The 24179-nt window shown below is 40.0% G+C and overlaps 3 protein-coding genes across 6 annotated transcripts; 1 reads left to right on the top strand and 2 right to left on the bottom strand.

The window, feature by feature from the left end:
- Positions 1–310: 310 nt before the first annotated feature.
- On the bottom strand, positions 311–4477 carry LOC110769566 (disease resistance RPP13-like protein 4). Its single transcript, XM_021973565.2, has 3 exons — positions 3362–4477; positions 3250–3282; positions 311–2679 (listed from the first exon to the last, which is right to left on the bottom strand). Exon 3 carries the CDS (start codon positions 2676–2678, stop codon positions 462–464), a length of 2217 nt encoding a protein of 738 aa, XP_021829257.1. The 5' UTR covers position 2679; positions 3250–3282; positions 3362–4477; the 3' UTR covers positions 311–461.
- Positions 4478–4613: 136 nt separating this feature from the next.
- Positions 4614–6202, bottom strand: LOC110769573 (putative disease resistance protein At5g45490). 4 transcript variants are annotated; one of them, XM_021973578.2, is made up of 3 exons: positions 6052–6201; positions 5828–5973; positions 4614–5749 (listed from the first exon to the last, which is right to left on the bottom strand). In XM_021973578.2, the coding sequence occupies exons 2-3, from the start codon at positions 5911–5913 to the stop codon at positions 4765–4767; spliced, it is 1071 nt and encodes a 356-aa protein (XP_021829270.1). In that variant the 5' UTR covers positions 5914–5973; positions 6052–6201; the 3' UTR covers positions 4614–4764. The 4 variants fall into 4 exon arrangements, with proteins under 4 accessions (XP_021829270.1, XP_021829269.1, XP_021829268.1 ...); XM_021973577.2 differs by having other exon boundaries at positions 4614–5976; positions 6052–6202; XM_021973576.2 differs by having other exon boundaries at positions 4614–5973.
- A 3270-nt stretch (positions 6203–9472) lies between these two features.
- Positions 9473–10476, top strand: LOC110748683 (uncharacterized). Its single transcript, XM_021948639.2, has one exon. It carries the CDS (start codon positions 9606–9608, stop codon positions 10452–10454), a length of 849 nt encoding a protein of 282 aa, XP_021804331.2. The 5' UTR covers positions 9473–9605; the 3' UTR covers positions 10455–10476.
- Positions 10477–24179: the final 13703 nt, after the last annotated feature.

Genomic DNA, 24179 nt, shown 5'->3' with positions numbered 1-24179 from the left:
ATTTTATTCACGTGTATAAAGTTTGCATATGAACAATGAAAGGGCTGAAAAAAACAAAATCACATATTTTGTTAGTGAAATCCCAATCACCAGACTCGAACCGAGGCTCCAATTTGATTAAACCATATTGTTAACACATACGCGCTCGCACAGACATGGTACGTGGAGTCCATCTTATATACATAATAAAGAAAAGAATTGTTTCCTCCAATAATAAAACATCACTCTTGACAATAAGTTTCCATGAGATTTATTGTACACAAGTAAACCAAATCTCATGAGAAGACAAATCACATAATTTTACAACCTCTTCTATGGAAAAGTAATTGCAAACAAAAAGAAAGACTGAACAAAAAATTAGTGTATATTATTGGACAAACCTTGTTCAATATTGTGAGCACTTGAATGGTGTGAATGCATCATACCAAGATTTCCAGTAGCTTTGATTCCATTTTGCCATTTTAGGGCTTCAGCCATACTCCACTCTCATCTGTTGGGAAGAAAGTGAGCCTAGGACATCTAAATTTCTCCAAGTAAATCAAGTCAGGAAATGAAACTGGGATTTCTTTCCAATCCATCTCTAGTTCACTCAAGAACTTCAATCGCAGTGTCTCAACTGCCCACTTGTTGTCGTTCTCCTGAACTTTAACAAGATTTCGGAGTTTTCCTCCTCTAATGTAGAGTTTCTTTAGGCTCTTAAGCTTTCCAGGCCTCAACCAACTGGGTGCTGTCTTCTGAGGGTAGCACTGCAGGTCCAGTTTCTCTAGATCTAATGTCGACCTAAGCGCCAAGGTAGCAGTCGACCTACGCGCCCCTCTGAATGCTGGCAGTTTACAGAACAAACGATTTTTTGTGATAGTTGGTGGTGTTTCCGGCTGTGGTGCAGCATTGTGTTGAGTGCTTCTTGTCGTGGGTTGAGCAGCAACATTATCTGGCTCAATGCCTTTATCCTGAGTGGTGGCTGGGGGGGATAACCGTCCCCATTCTATCGTTAGCTTTCGAAGCCATCCAAATTGTTGTAAATCAACGAGCTCATCTTCTGAGGGAAAATCCGCCCTACTTGTGTGGATTGACAATTTCCTCAACTTCTTCAGTGCTGACAAATCATGAAAAGTACATGAAGTATCATTCTTATCATGAACACCAACTACGAATCCTTTAAGAACTTGGAGTTCTGAAAGGAAGGCAATCCCCTTAGGCATGCGCTCCAGCAAGTAACACTCAGACATATCCAAGTGTGTGAGATTCTTAAGTGAGCCTATTGTCTCTGGAAGTAGCTCTAAATTCGGACATGCTCCAAGATCCAAGATCCTCAAACTAAGAAGCTTGCATACTGAATCAGGAAGTTCCATAATCCTAGATACTCCTTGCAGACTGAAAATCCTCAAATGTGTCAAATGGATCAACCCTCTTAAGAATTCAGTGTCATCTACTTCAATGTGATGCTTAGCCCTGCTGTGCCACCTTCCAAGATGAAGAACCTTCAGATTCCTCAACTTAGACCAGTCCACATTGGAAAAATCTGGATAAGACTCGTTCACATTGAATACGGTCTGCAGCATTTTTGGATCTAAATCATGTGGTGTATTTGCCGTATTTTGATCCGAATCATGTTGTCTATTTGCCGTATTTTGATCCGAATCATGTGGTCTATTTGCCGTATCTTGATCCGAATCATGTGGTATATTTTCCGTATTTTGATGCAAATTACGTGGTCTATTCTTCCCCATCAGATGACGAGAGTCCTCCGCACAAAAATCCCGATTAACCAAACACGCCCGATAAGAATGCGATGAAAAATTGGCCGTGGGATTCCCTTTATCATCAAAATTAAAGAATCCCACCTCACTGGCAATCACAGTTACAGCAGAACGAATAAGATGGTGCATTGTAAAACTGTGCACAACCGATCTCGGTTTCTTATAAACAGGTTCAATGCAGCCCTTCTCGGTTAACTCTTGAAATATACCATCAGCAATTTCCTCCGCTGTCTTTTCTCCATCAACAGGAGGGTTCACAAACCCTTCTCCAACCCACCAATGTACCAAAACCCTCTTCTTTATAGCCTCATTGGCAGGAATAGCAGCGAAACACAACAAACAGAGCTTTGTAATAACACTAAGACTGTTATAAACAACCCGAAATTCTTTAAGAGCCGGGCTATCCTTAAACACCTTACTGAAATGTAAGTCAGGCAGGCTATCAGGCCCTTTGCCAATGTCGGCCAGAACCAAAGGATTGTCCTTGTTCAACAGCATTTTGTGAGGAGACGGAATTAGGAGCTTTAGTTTCATGATTACCTTACTGTGTATCAGAAGCTTGTCCTTCAGAAATTTCTTAGCTTTGGGCTCATGGATGGGAGTCCGTGTTGGGGCAGCCAAGAGACTGTGTTGCGGTTTTAGGAGAATCTGGAAAAGATCACAAGCGCTTTCTTCAAAATTCTTGAGTCCGGAGAAAGCCTGATCAATGTAAATGAGGTCTTTGCGCAGAGCCTGATCGATGTAAATGAGGTCTTTGCGTAGCTTTTCAATTTCAGTAGCCATCTTCTTCTCATCGTCTTCATGGTTGTCGGAGAGGGAGTCTCTGGCTTTGGTGAGGTTGTTAATCAGAGCGGGAATGATGTTTCCTCTGATGTTCCCAAAGCAGTTTTTGTCGGATTTGAGAGTAGACAGAGACATGCTTCAAGTAAACAAAAGAAATCCAGAGTAAACATATGTCAAATGGAATTGAAATTTTGATTATTGTCCAATGGAATAATATAGAAAAATCTAGAATAATGGAGAATGAGCAAACCGACTTAGCAAAGTCGGTGAATCCAAAATATCATGACATCAAAGTATGCTTTAGTATAAAATAATATAATAAACTAACCGACTAAGCTATGTCAGTTAGAACTCTCCTATATATAGGCTTGTCTCCTCCATTCAAATAAAATTACTATGTTACTCTTTCAAAAGTTTTCTATTCATAGTCAAGCTATTGTCCTATACACTAAAACCAATCATTTCCTAAACCTCGTCATCCATAAATTAACAATTATACTGTCAACATGGTAACGAGATATTTGCTTGTACAAACAGCAATAAATAATTCACTCATGGGGCATTTAGCACAAAAATTATCCACAAATAATAACAGAATGATGTGTTTTCCGTACATTGCAAGAAATGGTAAGCAGTTAGCTTTAGCTAACAGAGGAATTATATAATTGAAACTAATTTCAACAAAAGAAAAAGAAGCAAAACTTACTCTTGAGTTCAGGAGGCCTTGATGTTCTTCAAACTGTAACAGAATGTTCCAAATCCAATCACAGTGATTTAGAACCAACAAAATTAATAAATATATATCAAAAACCCATTACCTTTAAAAGCACGAAAGCATCAATTCTTTGCTGAGAGAGTGAGTTTTTACTCCCTCTTTGTTGAGGCTGCTTTCCATGTGGGGCTTAGGACTAGTAGGGGCCTTCACTAATGACTGGATGAATGGATACTTGGGGAGGAAGATGTACATCACCTTTAAAGGACAATCATGGAAATGTCATATAGAAGATATGCATCACTTCGTTGGAGATCCTTAATTTCAAAACTCCTTCACCCATGTGTGAGTAAAGGAATGAACCAGAGAAGGCATGTTACCCGTGAGATGAATATCGCGTCAACGTATATGAGAAGAATCATAAATTGAGAATCTCGGTGAAAGGTGAACCTGGAAGCATCGGGCTTGCTTTCAATAAAACCATAGGTGATGATGAAAGAGCTAAAGCGGTGAAACCATGTACGCGGTGCTTGCTTTAAGCTGTAAGTGGCTTTGTGGAGTTTATAAGTATATGAGGACATACGATAAGGGTTAACGGAACCTGGTGGTCGAGTCATATACACTTCTTCAAGATTCACTTGAGTGATCCATGGAGGAAGCCATTTTTGACCTCTAACTAATGTGAAGGCCAACCATATGAGACTGAAACGGGGAGAACCATGGGAATGGATTTTGTCTCATGTAATGGGAGGCATTGTAATGTTCTCTCATGTTAAAATTAGAACAACAATTAACAAAATGAAGCATTTATTGAAACTGTGAGGATTTATCAGTTATGTCCTGTGCAGAGTATGGAAGCTGGAGGAGGTGTTGACTGTAGAAAGTCCATGAAGATATGGTTGACAAAGATTGCAGTACATGATCATGAACCCATCCTACATTCCAAACCAATTCTACCAGTAGCATGGAAAAGAGAGTTAAACACTTCAACTTGTTCAAAGATGTAAATAGTTTAGCCGAGTTGGCAGCGTAAGATACCTACCCTTCCAAGCATTTCCCAAGATTCTAAATTTATTATTTGAGTTTTACCCTTTAATTCAATTTAGAATTTGTCTAATTTCAACATTAGAAGCAAAACAAAAAACCAAAAAAAATAATGCTAAATAAGGATCACAACCTACTGCTTTCAGTATGGAAGCAGAGCAATCAGTGTCAGGCAAATTATGGTCTTTTTGGTGCTTTGTTTGAAGTCGCCAAAAGGGTTCAGCTTTTCAGTTTCCATATAAATCAGGTAAATTTTGCAAAGTACATGCTTTTCAACATTGGATATAAGTTAACTACGAAAAATTACAAACTCATTTAACATGAGTGCAGGATCAAAGTTGATCTCTTAATTATGATGATATATTTCTAGATTAATAGATCAAAACCTGATAGATTTCGAAAGCAAAATACAATTGGGAAGCATTAGATTACTATTATTGATACCTATGGATTCCACAGCGTAGATTACTTCGGAAGTTCTTCTTGCATTGCCTGTCCCATCATTTTTGCGGCTAATGGAAGGCCGCCACATTTTTGATTGATTTCCAACTTCAGATCTTCCAAGTTTGGGGGATTGGATAGAATCAGATCATTCTCAACTGCGTCTTTGAATATTTTCCAGCAGCTTTCGGGGTCTGAAAGGGGCAAAAGGCGATGTATATTTTCTTCTCCAACCATCATCTTTGCTAGTTCTTCATTCCTACTTGTGACTATGACTCTACCCCCATCCCCTTTTGGCAATCCGAATGCAAACCCATCATCCCATTTCTTATCACGGCTCAAACAAGAATCCAACTGTCCGTACCACGAATCGGTCTCCCTAGCATCATCAAGCACAATCAGATACCTCTTGCCCACCAATTGCTGGTAGAGAGCACAAAGCAGTCCTTGAAGGCCACTCTTCTCATTGAAAATGAAATTGACCATTTTCTTTTCAACTCCAAGCTGCACCAACATTCTTTTCACAATTGCTAGTTTTGGATCCTCATCGTCATCCGGGTGTCTGGCCATGCACACCCAGATCCTTGGAAGGAAGTTGTTTTTCACCTCTGCTTTGTTGAATATCAATTGGCAAAGTGTTGTTTTTCCTATCCCTTCCCTACCAACAATGCCTACTGCCTTGAACCGATCATGACTTTCTTTTTCAAGAAGCAACTTTTCCATTGACACCACATTATCATCAAATCCATAAACCTTGGAATCATCTACTACACGAGTAGTCCACCTCGAAATCTCTGTGTGCTGTAAGCTTGTCTCTTTGTCCTGTGTGCTTGAAACACCATTGTTAGGTTGTAGTTTATCTTTCGTAGCCTTGAGTTCCCTCTTGATCTTATTTAACTCCCTCCTGATTCTGTTAATGGTGAGCAGGTCCTCAGGAGAGTTGAAACCGTGTTTTCTTGTTAGCATCTGGCACTCAGTGAAAACATTGTTGAGGTAGAAAAGCTTGTCCCTGATGGATGAATCCACAGGGGAGGATGAGCTGAAAATGTCTACAAGCAAAGACTTTATTTCTTGAAATTGGTTGTACCTGGGAATTTTGGAGATACTTTTGTCTTTCCCATCAAGACCATTTCGGAATTTTAACATTAGATACTGCTCTATTTCTTGAGCCATAGGAACTTTCTCTGCAACTCTCTGTTGTTTATTCAAACTTGTAACAGCAACTGCAGCTCTCTGCTGCACAAAACCCAGAGGTGAGGATGTAATAAGAACACAATTCTGAAGGATAAAGAAGAAAGATAGAGAAAAAACCTGATGACTTGGGTGGACTGGAAACTGAAGAACCAAGCTGTGCAAAGGACTAGTGAGAGTCTGCTTTCCTGTTGATTGAGTTCATTTGGTACGACCACTTCTCAGCCATTCTAGGAGTCAACTGTGAAGTCTCTGTAAAATATCCCATAAATAAAATAAATTTTCTGAGGAAATATAATTGCAGCAGTGTTGTAAAATATCTTATAAATGAAATTGATTTTATTGTCATACGTAAAAAATAAAAAAAATATTCAAAGATCATTATGATTATTAAAAAAATTCTTTAGAAAGCTATTAAATTTAATATAAGAAAAAAGAATGAAACACACAGTTGTAAGATAGAAACCCAACCAGTAGCAAAAACAAAATTGGGGAACATGGTGGCCCAGTGAAGCTATCATATAGTAATGTAGAGGAATGCACCCAAATACTTGTTTGGCTGGAAGCCTGGAAGGTCATGACTATCAACTTGAGCCAACTAATAGCTTCTTCGAATCACTGTGGCTGACAGCAGTTATTATTAAAATCAGATTATTTTTTCATTAACTAAATAGGTAGGTGGAAGAAAACTTTTCAAGAAAATGATTTTTGCTCCAAATAATAAGCAATACCAAACATGTACCAAAAGCAACTTTTAGCTTTTGCTTGGTGGGGTGCATGTAAGCACCTTTGGCTTTTGACTAACTTATCAATATTGCTATATCAATCTATGAAAACGAGGCATTGTAACTGTGGGAGCGATTTTCGTCCCTAAGAATATTCGTTTGAAGATCCCTTCTTTATCTTCGCTTCTCTTTCTCCTTGCAAAACAATACAGAGTAAAAGACCACACCCGGGGGGTGTTGGCCAAAGGCCTTCCGATGCCTAAGTTAGGTTGAGTGTTTGTAGGAAAAACAATAGCTAACAAACAATAGCTAATAGAAGTTTTGGCCGGTTTCGGCCCTTGATTCCGGCCACCTCCAGTCACTTTTTGGGGTTGGTCCAAGAACAAAATATGCTCCACTCAATGTTTGAATCATGTAGTAGGTATAAGTCTTGACCCGCGGTTTTTAGTTTTTTTGATCGCCGGAAATCGCTTTGGGCACCCATGCGTTGCCGGCGCGTGGGGCGGAGCTTGGGCCACTTCGTAGCCAGTCTCTTGGTTCTAAAATGATCCCCAAGTCATCCCGAGCACGACGGTATGCTCGGATTTGAATTTGGTTATCGTTTGATCATCGATCGGATATCGCATATTAGGCGTTATCCGGGTTCAATATGTTCGGACCGTTGGATTGACTTCATTTTAATATATGTTGATCTAGGCATCTCTTGGATCGCGTAGGAATTCGCGGATCATGAATCGGAACCCCGGATGTTCTGATTCAATAACTTAAAGTTTGCGTTAAACGATAACCGTCCGATCGTGCGATCATGAGCTATCCGACTGTTCGATTCGGACCAAACTTGCAGGACGTGTGTCCTAAACCTTGTTGAACCTATAGGAACTTTCAGATCGTAAAACGAAGGTCGTGGGCCCCGTGGGCCCAGTTGACCCAATTTGGAAAGTTTGACCGCTCAGTTGATCGAGCGTCTTCCGAGGCTATCCTATCATCCAAAACACGTAGTTGGACTTTAGGAACGTTTCATTCCTCATGCACATACTTGAAACCCGGGAAACTAGGATTTTAATTTCAAGTTCTCGTTCAAAGTGTTTTATATTAATTTTGTACTCGTATTCTGAAATAGGTACCCCGACATAGCAGGCGGGACCCTCTCAGGGTCAAGTAGCGTGGGACGACTTGTGAGTGGACATTGTTTTGAAATAACATTATTTTGATTGGTTAAATTGTCTTGCATCAAAAATAGATTTTTATGACTATGGAATGGATATATATATATATATATATATTTTATTTTAATTTTTTTTTTTTTTCTTTTTCTGTCATCTCGGTAATTGAAGTTATGATTTTTTTGAAATATGGATTATATAAGTTGAGAAATTATTATTCACCTTGTGATTATATGTTTGGGCAATAGATAAATATGAGTTGAGGTACTATATTGTTTGATTATGTGAATATGGGATTACACCATGCTAAGTACCCTCCCTTGGTTACTGTACCCACACATGGCGTTGGATTATCCGATGTGTGGGCATATATGGTTATGTTGTTAGCTTATCACATGTGGCGTTGGATTATCCGACATGTGATAAAGTTGTCCGCCTGCGTAAGACTTAGTATTTGGTTTTGGCCACACGTGGCGTTGGAAATTTCCGCTTGTGTGTTGTAGAGTGTTTGTCCCCCGGTTAGACCACTCATCCCTAGACACAGGGTAGAAACTTGAATCCTTGCGGACTAGCCAAACAATCCCCATGTTGATTGTTCTCCCCAGTACTCAAATTGGTGTGATACTTTTATATATATATATTCAAATTATTTTCATTAATTTATATTCTTTATTTAATTAAACTTAGTGCCCTCATAGTTTTTTATTTATACAATTTATTCACCTACGTTAATTTTCTTTTGAGTTTATGATTAATTTATTAGTTTCAATTTGCATCCATTCATTAATCTATTTTATTCATTATTTCTTTATTTTTTATTTTTTTTAGTTGCACAAGTCATCTTCCAAGTCAATTACTTGGTCATACTCTCTATTCTCTTCCGTAGCTAGCTAATCTATTTCCTCTTCCAAGTCTTCAAAGTCTTCAAATTATTAAATACACAAACCAACTCTTAAAGTCAAGTTCCCACTTATAACTAGTTAAAAATTATATATATATACGTGTGTGTATATTATATGTATATCATATACCCCGTATACTTACAGTATTTGAGGTATGTACTTATAGTATATGTTATCGTGATTGTGGGAACCGAATTAAATCAAAATCCTAGGTCAGATAATTCCTTCCATTTGGGGATTATTTGACCTAATTGGGAATTATTCAACCTAATTGGGAGTTACTCAATTTAATTGGGGATTACCCAATTAAATGGAATGTTACCTAATTAGGTTGAGAATTGATTTGATTCCTACCACAATTCCCAATTAAATGAGGAGTTACCTAATTAAATTAGGAATTGATTTGATACCTACCATAATTAGGGATTTGATTTACCCTAATAAATCAAATCCCCAGTTAATCAAATCAATCCCAAATTGGGGAGGAATAATTCCTTTCCACCTACGGAATTATTCCTCTGAAACCTTAGCTCCTGAGACCTCTATAAAAGGATGGCCACACACAAGGGTTGAGGTACGTCAGAATTGCTACTAAAACTCTGCATAAATTCTCCCTTCACAAACCTTAGCCACCTCCTTTCTCTCCATCTTTTACATAAGGCTCCGGCCTCCCGATTTACACCATAAACACATATATCTCCGTACCCTAGTTAGCTAGTATTTTTCTCATAAACTCTTGAACTAATGATAGAATAATCAGCAACCAAATTGAGTTGCAAATCAATCACTTCAGCCATCCACAACATGTCTTAGCCCTCATCAATAGTGATCATCAAGATAATGGTGATGATGATGATGATAGAATAATCACTTGTAATGGCTGCATGCGACCCATCACCAAAATTGATGCCTTTTATAGCTGTACAGAACAAGAGGAGTCGTGCCCTTTCTTTCTACATACAGCTTGTGCACACTCACCTAAAAAGATAAGTTTCCCATATTACCCTGAGATCCAGTTTGAACTCCAACCAAGGGCTCAATATTCGATTGGTGGGGTGTTCGAGTGTTTCATGTGCGGTACGTTTAGCCAAGGCTTCGTATACCTTGATAATATTAATTCAACTATCGGCATGGACCTTCAGTGCGCTATTCTATATAAGCAGAAGGCTCTTAAACATGAGGCTCATGTTCACACCCTCCAATTCAACATAAAAACTGATAACACTTATAAATGTAGGGGTTGTGGCACTTCTAAAAAATATTATTGGTTCAGTTGTAGGAGATGCGACTTCCATCTCTGTATTTCATGTGTTAAATTAACTCCTACAGCGAGGCACAGGTACGACAATCATCCTCTCAAGCTCACCTATGACAGTGTTAAAAACGAGTTAGATGAATATTATTGTGAAATATGCGAAGGCAAACGAGATCCCAAACTCTGGTTCTACTCCTGCTCGGATTGTGACTTTGATTGTCATCCTCATTGCATTCTCGGGAGGTATCCGCAAGTCAAGTTAGGAGATAGTTACAAGCATCCGGCTCACCCACACCTTGTCACCCTTGTTGACAAGAGGAGGAGTGAAATTCCTTCCGATAAGAGAGAGCGGATTCTTCCTTGTGACAATTGTAGTAAACCTTGCGAAGGATTGGTGTTTGAATGTTCTGAGTGTAATATAAATTTCCACCAAAGTTATAACAATGACCCACCGTTTGAAGGAGAATGTATTTTCTGATTTTCGAAATAAATTTATTGTCGTTTCAAATTCATTTCCACCGAAGGTGTTTTAATTTTCTTGCATGTCAAATATCTCGAACTTCCTACAAAAGTCTTGAAAATAGTTGGGTTCTGCTTTTCAGCTCCAGCTTCATATTTGGACAACTTCACTCCACGTTCCAGGGGTGTGGGCAGAAATGACGAAATTCTAACTTCTAGAGGTGATCGTCAAGTAAGAAGTAACTATGTTCCATATAAGATCGGAGGCACAATTGTGTTCAATTCAAAAGTTCAAACCCAAACTGAACATAGGATCCTGATTACAATCCACGAAAGCGAAACTGGTCTGATAAGTTCGACCATGCAAAAGCTTTAGGCTCTCTTTTAAGGTTCTGCTTTCTAGAGCCTGTGCAAGACTGTGACATGTCCTCCAAGAAAATCGGATTGTATTGCATTTTCCATTGGATTAAATCTCAAGCAAGGTAAGATGCAAACTAAAAGTTACACAACTATGTAAGTATCTCGCACACTAAATAGACTTAACAGAGTAAACAGACAGAACCAAAGAAAACATCCCCTGTTAAATACACATTAAACTTTAAAAGCAGCAATCAAAGCGACTCTTTGATGTTAATTAGTCATATCCACTCCTTGATGTTCTTTAAACTCCAATATTCTTTCTCTTTTGGGCTAGCGTGTGTGTGAGCTTCCTTGTAGAAGAAGACGAATGCACAACAACTTAAACAAATTACTATAAAAATTCAAAATCCCATTACCTATAAAAGCAAGAAAGCATCATGGATGTTTTATCACAAAAGGAGAAGTGAAAACTACACAGAGAACACAAAAAATAACTGCAACTTATTCCAAACATAAAGTGATATAAAAAGTGTTGTGCTAGATTTTCTTGGGGGATAAAAAAGTGATGTAAATTGAGCTTTAAATATGACAACAAACTGCAGACCAGAGTTCATCTCACTGCATTGTGATTGTGTATGGGTTGCAGAAATTTCACCATATCCAACAGTTCATCACCGCCATAGAAAAGATGGTTAAACACTTAAACTAGTTGAAAGATGTAAATAATTCACTGAATTGGCAACTTGGCATCCAATTTCCCTTTCTACCATTTCCTTGGATTATCAACTTAATTATCATTTTCAGCTATGACTCAATGCAAAATTAGAAGCATAGTATGCAAAGTAAACGAACAATCTTAAATTAAGATCTTAAACTACTACTTTAATTATGGAAGCAGAGCAATCACTGTCAGCCAAATTAAGGCCTTCTTCGATGACTAAGTGTGATGTAGGTTCCCAACGTTGTAGAGACAACCATACTTACACTTGTTCCCAATGTGACTTCCACCTTGACCTCAAATGTGCTTCCAATTGGTGAAACATTGGAAATTATGACTGCCATGACCACCAATTCACCGCCCTTCGGAAGCGAATGAAATTCACTTGCGATGCATGTAACAAACATGGGAATGGCGTCGCCTATCTCTGCAGCATCTGCCATCTTTTGATCCATGAGGATTGCACTCCGTTACCACACCAGATCAATAGAACAGCACACCAACACCCTCTCGTGCTCAAGTGGTCCTCTGGGGTGGTTCAGCCTGGGAATCAATTCTGCAGAGTCTGCCACAAACCCATGAAGAAAGAATGAGCTGTCTACTCTTGTCAACATTGCAGTTGCGTTGCTCATAATAGATGTGTAATTGTAAACCTGGATGGATCAATGTTAAAATGCAATATGCAGGATTGATATGTGATTCAATCCGTGTACTACACAGCCAAAAAAAAAAAATCAAAACACAACAAACTGAGAAAATAAACGACGACAAAGTATTTGTATGAAATCTCGCACGGGAAAAAACCCTCCACACAAGAGAGAAAAACCTCAAGGCACACAGCCAATTTCACTAAAAACTTGAGGACATATACAAGACTCAATTGATACTGTCTTACCCCACAAAAGAAGATTGATCAAATACTCTTGTCTTGTACGAACACGTCCACTTCACTTTCTCTTGGATGAACACCAATTCACGCAGGTTGATCTTCCTCACAAGCAAAGCTTCCACAAAGTTCCACGATGAATGAATGATATGTTATGCTCTCAGAATATCACCTAGATAAATCTAAGAACCTAACAGCCTTTTATCTCTCTCCCGTGATCTTATAAAACAATCTCACGATTTTGATTAGAGTGCAACAAAGGGAGTGAAGAAAAACGTCCAGCCCAACCCTTTGTATACTAGGTTAACTCTTTTACCTAATAAACAAAGAGATTGGCCTTATTTAAAACTCTTCCTTATTTAAGACTCTATGCAGATTTGTATAGACTTTATACCAAAGCAATCTTTAATTAGGAATACAAATCCTATATGAATGCAAATGATTCTTACCAGAAAAGAGCTTTGCCATGTAACACTAGTCAATCATGCTCCTCATGTACCGCAAGCTCCAACGTCGTAAGTTACAATTAATTCTAAGACCAGGAATAACCAACTTACAGACTCTTTACATTTGCTAGGACATTGCCAACAAAAAAAAAACACTTTCAATCTCTCCCTTTGGCATTTCCTAGACAAAATTCCCAATAAAAAAGAAATAATAGTCATTCTAGAGAATTGCATTTATCTGCACAAACACAAACTACTGGTGAAGCACAAAAGATATATTTGCAGAATAGTTTAAAAGATCTACAGAACATATTCTCCCCTTGAATCTAACAAACACAAAACATATTACTACTCCCCCTTTTTGTCAAGGGAAAGCCAAGGAAACCAATGAACAGAGATTAAAGGCAGCAGATCAGTGATCACATAGCTAAGGTATGCCATGCCAGTAAATGGTAGTTCAAATTGCCAGTAAAGAGAGAGAGAGATAGATATGCATGAGATAAAAAGAATTAGAATGCCAATCCCAAAGTGCAGTACTAGTTCCTCTTAGGCACAGCATACAGGATAGTCCATTTAGTGTAACTAAAACCACACCAGATAAGAGGAAATTTAAAAACTAGAGAACCAAGGGAAGAGTATGGGAATTTTAAACAGCATGTGTGAGGTAGTGTAAGTGTGTCTCAAGAGTGTGGGATTAAAGAACCATAGTCAACACCCCTTACGAACCAAAAGAGCCCATACAAACCAACTGTTTTGTCCAAAATCTAGCATTCTAATTGACACAGATGCTTGAAATGAGAGAACCAAACAGATAATTGACACAGATGCTATCAGTTGTCAAAACGTTTAGACATTTGCATATCCTCGTTGTGTGCCTTGCATCATTTATTGGAGACACATTATTGCTAGTGGTTGTCACAACGGTGAGACGTTTACATATCTTCATTGTGTGCCTTGCATCATGTATTTGAGACACATTATTGCTAGTGGTTGTCACAACGGTGAGACGTTTACATATCTTCGTTGTGTGCCTTGCAACTTGAACTTTCTACTGCAAGGCTTAGACAAGAGACCAAATGAATATTATTGTAATTGCAGTACATATGTACTTTTTTTTTTTTTTGAGCAAAGTGCTTATGGTCAACCAGAGTGGGGAAAAAAAACTAACGTAAGTGCCCCACTAATCAGCAAGGTATGATTGATCATGAATTCGTACCCCCACAAACACTCGAGATAGTGAGAAACTGAGACATGACAAAACAGACAAAATAGGGAATATCAATATCAGGTTCTCGATAGACAAAATACCACCTTATATTTAATGGAGCAGTGAAACCATAATAGTAATCCAATCTGAGATCAAAATAGCAGCACAGAGGAATTAAAAAGAAATTTATATATGCATATATAGAAAGACACATATGCAGACGAAAGACATGCATTACTGGCATTTTGAGAACTACACAGTCAGACAATGGAGCACACACCAATGGATTGTCTGAGATGTTCATATCGATTATTATCCAGTGGTTTTGTGAAGATATCAGCAAGTTGTTTATTAGTGGGAATATATTCCAATGCAAGAAGATCACGTATAAAGTGATGCCTTATATCAATGTGTTTAGTGCGAGAGTGCTCAACAGGATTCTTTGAGATATTATTAATTGCACTTTGGTTATCGCAAAAATGATCAACATACCTTGTACTATACCATAGTCACACAACATCTGCTTCATCCATAACAGTTTTGTGCAACAGCTACCAGCAGCTATGTATTCAGCCTCGGCGGTGGAGAGTGAGACACATTTTTGTTTCTTACTATGCCACGCAACTAGGTTGTTTCCTAAATGTTTGTGCCTGATAAATCACGGCCACGAGCTGGCCGAAGGAGCCCTTTCTTTCGGCCCTGGCACTTGTTCGCAGAGGCTGAAACGCAGCGTTTCGCCAGGGCATATTCGCCTTCCTTAAAGAATGAAAGAAGGAGATGCTAAGACATGATCATCTCGGCCTCAAGCATAGGCCGAGGCCGAGGCCGAACAAATTTGCAGCCAAGGCATTAAAAGCAAATCATCACGTGACAGCAGGGTCCCAGGCTTCATTTAATGAAGAAGTGCCTGTTTAATGCAGCAAAACCCATTGGCCACAAAGTAGCATTTAATGCATGAGGGAAGGTGGGAAGTGACTGAAGTCAGGATTTGGTGATGAAGATCAGAGTGATTAGACGTGGACATTCTCACAAGAATTCTGACAGCTTGAGATGTTGGTTCACCAGCTATCCAGGCCATAAATGCGTCTCCACGGCCAGAGGTTCAGAACCCACGATCGAGAGCCGCGGCCGAGATTCACCAGGATTTCTGGAGTCTCACCACCATACTTCACGATCCCAAATGTCGATTGGACTGCCCACTTGCGCTAATCAGACTCCACTATGCGTAAATTCAGCCTCGATTACTCATCCAGGGATTCTTCCTATAAATACAAGACTCAAGCTACATTCAAAGGGTTCAACACCAAAACAAGCCTCCCACGGAGCAACTTATTTTTTCTGTAATGCACTTTCAATATCTTTACTTGCTTTCTTAGGAGTAGTGTTAGATTGTAAGCAGAATCCATTCATCAATATATCATGTCAAATTAAGGAGAAATATTGAAGGTTGAGTAGAGATAATGGAGAGTGTAGAGAATTTTGGGTGCTATGCATATTTTCTGATTTCAACTTATGTTCATTCTATTACACATCAAAACATATATACATGTAATAACCCTAAAACATTCCATGAAACATTCCCTAAGACATTCCATGAAACATTCCCTAAAACAAGGATTACATTGCTCAAGAAAAGTATTCCCTAAAACAAGGAATGAGACAAGTGCCATGAGACAAGGGGTGTCTTGTGTTTCATGTCTTTGTGTTCCACAAAGGACAATCACACAAGAAGCCAATATTGCTAACACTCCCCCTCAAGTTGGTGCATAGATATCACCAATGCCCAACTTGACCAGTGAGTTGTGGAATACCCTGCTAGAAACTGCTTTTGTCAAAATATCGGCCAGCTGGTCTTCGGACCTGACAAACGGAAGCTGAATTTCTTTATTGTCAAGTTTTTCTTTAATGAAGTGCCGATCCACTTCAACATGTTTAGTACGATCATGTTGGACTGGATTGTGTGCAATGGATATTGAAGCCTTGTTATCACACTGTAGATGCATTCCTAATGTAGGTGCATATCCAATCTCTGTAAGCAATTTCTTTAACCAAAGGAGTTCGCAAATTCCTTTGGTCATGCCTCTGAATTCGGCTTCTGCACTAGACAAAGCAACAACATTCTGTTTCTTGCTTCTCCAAGTAACCAAGTTACCACCAACAAATGTGAAGTACCCTGAAGTTGATCGTCTATCAGTGACATTCCCTGCCCAATCTGCATCTGTATAGCCACTGATATTTAGATGACCATTTTTAGAGAACATAAGTCCTTTACCCGGTGCGGACTTCAAATATTTAAGAATTCTAAGAACCGCATCCATATGATCTTCACTCGGACAATGCATAAACTGACTAGCAACACTTACAGCATACGCAATGTCGGGTCGGGTATGGGATAGGTAGATCAGTCGTCCCACCAATCTCTGATATCTTTCTTTGTTAGTGGGTACTTGATTGGGATATTCCCCAAGGCGGTGATTCTGAACGATTGGAGTGTCCACAGGTTTGCAATCCAACATTCCCGTTTCTGCCAATAAATCTAGAACATACTTCCTTTGGGAGAGAAAAATGCCTTGCTTTGATCGAGCAACTTCAATGCCCAAGAAGTACTTGAGTCCACCAAGATTTTTCATTTCAAACTCCTTTGCTAAACGTTGTTGGAGTTGAGAAATTTCCTGCTTATCATTCCCAGTAATAATCATATCATCAACATAAATGATAAGAGCTGTTACCTTTCCTCCCTTGTGTTTTAAGAACAGAGTATGGTCAGAATTACTCTGCTTAAAACCATAATTCTTCATTGCCAAGGTAAAACGCCCAAACCATGCCCGGGGAGACTGTTTCAATCCATATAATGCCTTCCGTAATCTGCACACCACATTAGCAGGAGTAGATGTAACATATCCTGGTGGGATATCCATGTAGACTTCTTCTGTGAGTTCTCCATGGAGAAAGGCATTCTTCACATCAAATTGGTGGAGAGGCCAATCAAGATTTGTTGCAAGGGACAATAGCACTCGAACAGTGTTAAGTTTTGCAACCGAGGCAAAGGTTTCTTCATAGTCAATACCATATGTTTGCGTGTAACCCTTTGCCACAAGTCGTGCTTTGTAGCGTTCAATTGACCCATGAGCATTGTATTTCAAGGTGTAAACCCATCTGCATCCGACAGTCCTTTTTCCCCGAGGTAAACTCTCCAGTGTCCATGTGTGATTTTTCTCCAGAGCATGCATCTCTTCCTTCATTGCGTGAACCCATTTTGGATCCTTCAATGCCTCACTCACTTTGGTTGGAATATAAATTGCAGATAATTGGTGCACAAAGCCTTGGAGAGGTGCAGATAATTTTTCAGCAGAAACATAGTTTGCAATTGGATACTTCGATGCTTTGCCATTATCCGGTGAATACCGAATTGGTGGTTTTCCACGGTTCTGTCTATTGGGTAATTGATAGCTAACAGTGTTATCAACTAAAACATTAGATGTAGTAGAATCACGTACCTCAGGAGTATTCTCAGGAGATTGATCAGCTGGTACTGAGATGTGAGGGGGGTCTTCATCATTATCGTCGGCGAAGTAGGAAAAAATATTGTGCTCTCTGCTGTGGAGCGACCGGTCGCTGGGCTCCTGGCGACCGGTCGCTTTTGTACAGATTCGAAACTCGTCCTCAGCGCTTGGAAGCGACCGGTCGCTGGGCTCCTGGCGACCGGTCGTTTCTGGACAGATTCGAAACTCAGCTTCAGCGCTTGGAAGCGACCGGTCGCTGGGCTCCTGGCGACCGGTCGTTTCTGTACAGATTCGAAACTCATCTTCAGCTCTTGGAAGCGACCGGTCGCTGGGCTCCTGGCGACCGGTCGTTTTTGTACAGGTTCGAATTTCAGCTTCAGCGCTTGGAGGCGACCGGTCGCTGGGCTCCTGGCGACCGGTCGTTTTTGTACAGATTCGATTTTCTCCTTCAGAACTTCTGAGCGACCGGTCGCTAGGCTCCTGGCGACCGGTCGCTTTTGGGCAGGTTACATTTTCTTCTGGACTTTTGGGATCCGTTTTGCTCCAATCTTCAAGTTCTTGAATTTCCAGGGCCTCCTTGCCTAGTGGTTCTCTTTGTATGTCTCTGTGAGGCGGAGAGTTGGACATCGGATCATGAAAAAACATTTCTGATTCCATAAAAGTGACATCCAAAGTGACATATGTACGACGACTGGAGGGGTGATAGCATCGATATCCCTTCTGATGGGCAGCATAGCCTACAAAGACACATCTGATAGCACATGGATCAAGCTTGCCACGTTGATTCTTATGGAGGTGTACGAATGCCACACAACCAAAGACTCGGGGCGGAAGCATCTGAACAGAGGGCAAGGGCCCATGTTGGGCAAGTGCTTGTAATGGAGTCCGGAAGTCTAAAACTTTGGAAGGCATTCGGTTGATGAGGTAGACTGCAGTGACTATAGCATCATCCCAATGATGGCGAGGAACATGAGCTCCAATCAAAAGAGCTCGTGCTGTTTCAAGGAGGTGTCGATTTTTTCTTTCCGCAACACCATTCTGTTGAGGAGTTTGAGGACAAGTGGTCTCATGAATGATGCCATGCATTTGGAAGTAGGTCTGAAAATCATGGTTGATATATTCACCTCCATTGTCAGAACGGAGGACTTGAATCTTGGTAGAGAATTGAGTGTCAATTTGCTTATGAAATGACTGAAATATAGGGAACACATCAGTTTTATTTTTCATCATGAAGAGCCAAGTCATGCGAGTACAATCATCCACAAAGGTAATAAACCATCGGAAGCCAGAAGTTGTGGAGATAGGTGAAGGACCCCAAACATCAGAATGTATCAAAGCAAATGGAGCACCACTTTTATTTGTACTTAATGGATAAGAGGCTCTGTGGCTCTTGGCCAAGATACAAGTATCACATTGGAAATCAGTGGTACAGGAATTTGAAAACAAATCAGGAAATAGATGTCTCATATAGCCAAAAGACGGATGCCCCAAACGTCGGTGCCATAGCCAAAGTTGTCGATCCTTCCAAGTCGATGAGTGCTTCACACTATGTGCCTTTCCCATACTGAAATCATCCACATAGTACAACCCCCCTCTCTTAGTACCACGACCAATGATCTCCTTCGTGAGAATATCCTGAAATAGACAGAAATCGGGATACATGAGTACACAACAATTTAGTTGCTCAGTAGCTTGGCCAACAGACATCAATTTATTAGACAACGATGGGACAAGCAAAGTATTTTGAAGAGTAAGGGATGGAGAGAGGCTAATGGTTCCAGCACCGACCACGGGAGAGGTAACACCATTTGCGTTGGCAATACTTGTTCGTTGTGGTGTAGTTGTACTTAGAAAATCAGTTGGATCGAACGTCATATGATCTGTGGCTCCTGACTCAATAATCCAACATGTGGAGTCACTTGTATATGATGTATGAAATACATATCCACAGTTACCTGAGTCACTAAAAGATGGAGAGTTCTTTTCTGGTGCTGAGGTAGATTCTTCATGAGGAATTAATGTTACCGGAGAGTCCATGGTGACAAGGGCAGCACGACCCGTTCCTCCAGTAGCAAGTTTACGAGCCTTGAGACCCTCCCACCATTCTGGATAGCCATGTAGTTTAAAACAGGTTTCTCGAGTGTGTTTTGGATTCCCGCAGTGAGTGCAACCATTCCCATTTGTGGGAGCCTTGGGTCGAGAGGATGGTGGAGTAATCGACTTGTTGGTAGTGGTCTGTAGTTGGAGAGAAGCAGCAACTGGGGTTGTAGTTGGGCGAGAGGGTCGGTATGTTCCTTTTGTTGCCAATCCTACTCCGGTCGGTGTTGGAGCTCCTAACATCACAGCTTGTCGAATATCTTCTCGTCGAACATGAGCATAGGCTTGCTCTACTGTAGGGAATGGACTCATTTGGAGCACATCACTTCGGGCTTTGTCAAGTCGGTCATCCAAACCATCCAAGAAAATATAAACTCGATCTTCTTGGATGATATCATAGTATTTCTTGATATCCAGCTCACACTTCATTTCATTTGGACGACGAAAATCGATTTCTCTCCATAAGCCTTGGAGATCATTGTAGTAAGTTTCAATCGAACCTCCCCCTTGTCGCATACGGGAGATTCGCCTTTTAAGATCATACACCTGGGAGGTGTCAGTGCCATCAAAGTAAGTTGTGGCAATTGCATCCCATACTCCTTTGGCCGTCGGGAATCTAATGAAGTTGTCAATCAACCTTGGCTCCATGGAGTTGATTAGCCACCCTTTCACAATTGCATTTTCTGTCCGCCATCGGTTGAATGTAGAGTCTGTCTGAGGAGGTGCTGGGAGCTCACCCGTGAGATATCCCAGCTTGTCTTTGCCAGCAACATACATCTCAATAACTTGAGACCATAAGGCATAGTTGGAGCCATCCAATTTAATGCCAATTTGTACAGAGGAGGTTTCGTAGGTAATTGTCGGAGTCGGAGTCGTAGTCGATGTTGATGCTTGTGTCTTCATCAACTCAGCCATTTGAGTAGCAAATTCTGTGAAGGTAGGTTGATAAGGAGTAGCCGGATCGGTGGTGCTACTTTCAGTGGGAAAGAAATCGTTTTCTCCCATGATTGCAGCAACGATTCGAGACTAGAGTCAGCAAGATCGCTGCTCTGATACCATGTCAAATTAAGGAGAAATATTGAAGGTTGAGTAGAGATAATGGAGAGTGTAGAGAATTTTGGGTGCTATGCATATTTTCTGATTTCAACTTATGTTCATTCTATTACACATCAAAACATATATACATGTAATAACCCTAAAACATTCCATGAAACATTCCCTAAGACATTCCATGAAACATTCCCTAAAACAAGGATTACATTGCTCAAGAAAAGTATTCCCTAAAACAAGGAATGAGACAAGTGCCATGAGACAAGGGGTGTCTTGTGTTTCATGTCTTTGTGTTCCACAAAGGACAATCACACAAGAAGCCAATATTGCTAACATATCATACGACCCTTGATTTTCAAGGCGCCGGAGCACCATCCTTGTTGTTCGTTCACTCACCCCATATATCACACGACCGTCGCTCCCTGAGCAGCGCGCCGGAGCACCGCCCAAAATCCACCGCCAACACCATCACTCGACGGCCTTGTAGTTCAGGCCGTGAACCTAACAGCCGAGACCAGTTCCTCTCTCGGCTACAATCGTTTGACTAGGAAGACAGATCAAACAGGCGCACCATTCATCCATCCAAAACTCATCGAAACATCAACGCACGGTAAACCGTGCTGGCACGCCCGCGCACAACCGCACCGCACCCAAAAGCAGGAAACCCCGTGTTAACGCACATCCCCTCGGCCCGGAACTCCAGGCCGTGAGATTTGCGCGGCAGACACTAAATAAAAACAACGTCCTGAAGTGCTCTTTCTATCATCTATATTACCAGCCCAATCTGCATCCGAAAATCCTGCAATTTCCACATTTGAGTCAAAGGAATAATGAATTCCAAAGTGTAAAGTCCCACTTATATATCGTATTATTCTTTTAACAAAAGGCCATAGGCTGATTTAACTTAAAACATCCCATTAGAAGTGGCACTCCATATCTGAGTATCCTGCAACTTACTCCCAGCCCCAATAGGAAAATTAATGATCTTCTGTACAATTTCTTCAGTCACTACACCCCTAAATTTATCAATATCCCACCATCTATTTTTAAAAAAGCTATCCACTATACAATCCTGCTTAACAGCATTTAGCACACCTTCTTGGTGCAACAAAGGAGCCTCATGGAGCCAATGATCCTTCCAAAACAAAACATTATCACCCCGACCAAGCCTCCAACTCATACCTTGTCTAAGCAGCTGGGCACCATAAATAACACCTTTCCAGGTAGAAGAACCATCCTTCTTACACTTACACAGTAAGGAAAGATTAAGAATGGATTGGGCTTTTAAATACTTGTCCTCAAACATCTTTACCCATAATCCTTGATCTTTGTTATGAATTCTCCAACCAATCTTAGCAAGCAGAGCTTGATTCATATTGGCAAAATTTTTGAAGCCTAAACCACCGTTATTCTTAGGCCTACAAACCAAATCCCACTAACAGAGATGAACCTTATGCTTCGCATCAGTTCCTCCCCAAAAGAAATTCCTATTAAGCTTGTCTAACTCCTCACAAGTACTCATAGGCAATTTAGCAGTTTGCATTGCATACACTGGCATAGCAAACATGACAGCTTGAATCAAAGTGGTTTGACCAGCAAAAGACAACAATTTACTTTTCTAAGAAGCCAATCTCTTATGCACCTTGTCCACGATACCAGTAAATGTACCTTTCGTAACTATAAAGTGTAACAGGGGCATACCCAAATACCTCCCCAAATTATTAGTCAAAGGGGAACCACAAATACCACTTATTTCGCTAGCTAACTCCATACTAGGGCTTGTCAATGGGCCGGGCCGGGTTAGCCCGGCCCAAATTTAATGGGCTTGGGCCGGGCCGGGCCGGGCTTTAAAGAGGAGAGAGAAAATATCGGGCCGGGCCAGACTGGGCTTTTTTAGAAAATTCAAAGCCCAAGCCCAGCCCATGAGCCGGGCTTGAAATAGCCCATCGGGCCGGGCCGGGCCGAAATGGGCCTAAAAAATAAAATTTTTTTATAAGGATGGTATATGCAGACTGAAGTGGGCTAAATGCAGCGTGACCCAAGCTTTAGCTAAACCACAAAATCATAGAGTTATAAACAACTAAACTCATTAAACATAGTCCTATTACATAACATTTCAACTTTGAATGGTCTCATTTTCAGATTCACCAACAATCTCAACGTCACTGTCTACCATCCAATCTGGTCTTGATGCTCTAATGTTCATTAATTCTTCAGCTCGTTGCTCATCCACTGATGCATCTTGCTTTCTTGAATCTGCCAAGGCCCAATCTTACAAGCAAATTAAAGCTTCTATTGTACTCGGACTCAAACTAGCCCTTTTCTCCGATACAACTCTACCACTTGCACTAAAACATGATTCTGATGCTACAGTAGAAGCTGGAATAGTTAGCAAATCTCGAGCCATAAGGGAAACAATAGGGTATAATGATTGATTGTTTTTCCACCAACCCAAAAGACTAAATTGATTATCATCAACAACTTCTATGGTTGGTAAATCAAGATAAAATTGTAATTCAGAAGTGTTGGTGGAGGAAGAAGAAGAAGAAGATAGCTTTTTCTTTTTCCAGCCTTCAATTGAGAAATTTCTCATTATAGGGACAGATATAGAACTAGGAGTTTGGCCAGTAGAAGTTGCAACAATATTTTGCACATTTTGAACAACATTAGGAATTACATTCTTCTTGTAGATATCAAATAACTGAAATAATAAAGTCTTTATAGCTAAAATTTTTGAGTCAATGGTTAATTGATCAATACCTATCATGTCTAACCATTCAGCAATTGCAAATAATTTAAACCTAGGGTCCATAATAGTAGCAAAGCAAAAAACCATAGGAAACTCTTTCCAATATTTATCAAATTTTGTTTTCATTTCAGTCAAAGCATCCTTAAAAACAGAAAATTCAGAATGCACGCTGAATCAAACCTTTAAAATCATGGCTATCAACAAATGTAAATGGCAGTTCAGCTCTAATAATAAAATCCACAAGTTCTTTACGAGCAACATCATGATCATAAACAAAATTAGTCAAATTTCCAGCAACATCAGCATTTAATAACATTTGACCTGGACTTGCCCTAGCTTGTGCATCTTCATGCTTTTTTAAATGACGAGATAAATGGCTAGTACCACAATTAGAATTACCAACCAACAAAGTATTACAAATAACACACTTAGCCTTAATTACTGGTTTACCACTTTCAATTTTGTTAACCTTTTCAAAAAAAGACCAAACTTTACTTGTTAATCTAGGTGCACTACGTGACTCTGAAGGGGTATTTGAATCATTTGTACTTTCAAGCAAAGGTGACGCAGGTGATGTACTAGAAGAATCCATTTTGATGATATTAAGAAAAATAAAGACAAATGGAAAGTGTTACTTGATAAACAGCAGAGCACAAGCTTTAGTTTTGTAGCACTAACACCTGCAAAATAAACCAAGAACTCGTTAATAATCAAAGTTCAACACTAAT

Source organism: Prunus avium, chromosome 7 (genome assembly GCF_965620075.1).
Source record: "Prunus avium chromosome 7, drPruAviu1.hap1.1, whole genome shotgun sequence".
Lineage (NCBI taxonomy): Eukaryota > Viridiplantae > Streptophyta > Magnoliopsida > Rosales > Rosaceae > Prunus > Prunus avium.
This window is presented reverse-complemented; position numbering and strand designations above follow the sequence as displayed.

What these genes read in the sequence shown, in the direction of transcription:
- LOC110769566 (XM_021973565.2), bottom strand. Translation starts at nt 2,678, where the DNA reads ATGTCTCTGTCTACTCTCAAATCCGACAAAAACTGCTTTGGGAACATC.
- LOC110769573 (XM_021973577.2), bottom strand. Translation starts at nt 5,913, where the DNA reads ATGGCTCAAGAAATAGAGCAGTATCTAATGTTAAAATTCCGAAATGGT.
- LOC110748683 (XM_021948639.2), top strand. Translation starts at nt 9,606, where the DNA reads ATGCGACCCATCACCAAAATTGATGCCTTTTATAGCTGTACAGAACAA.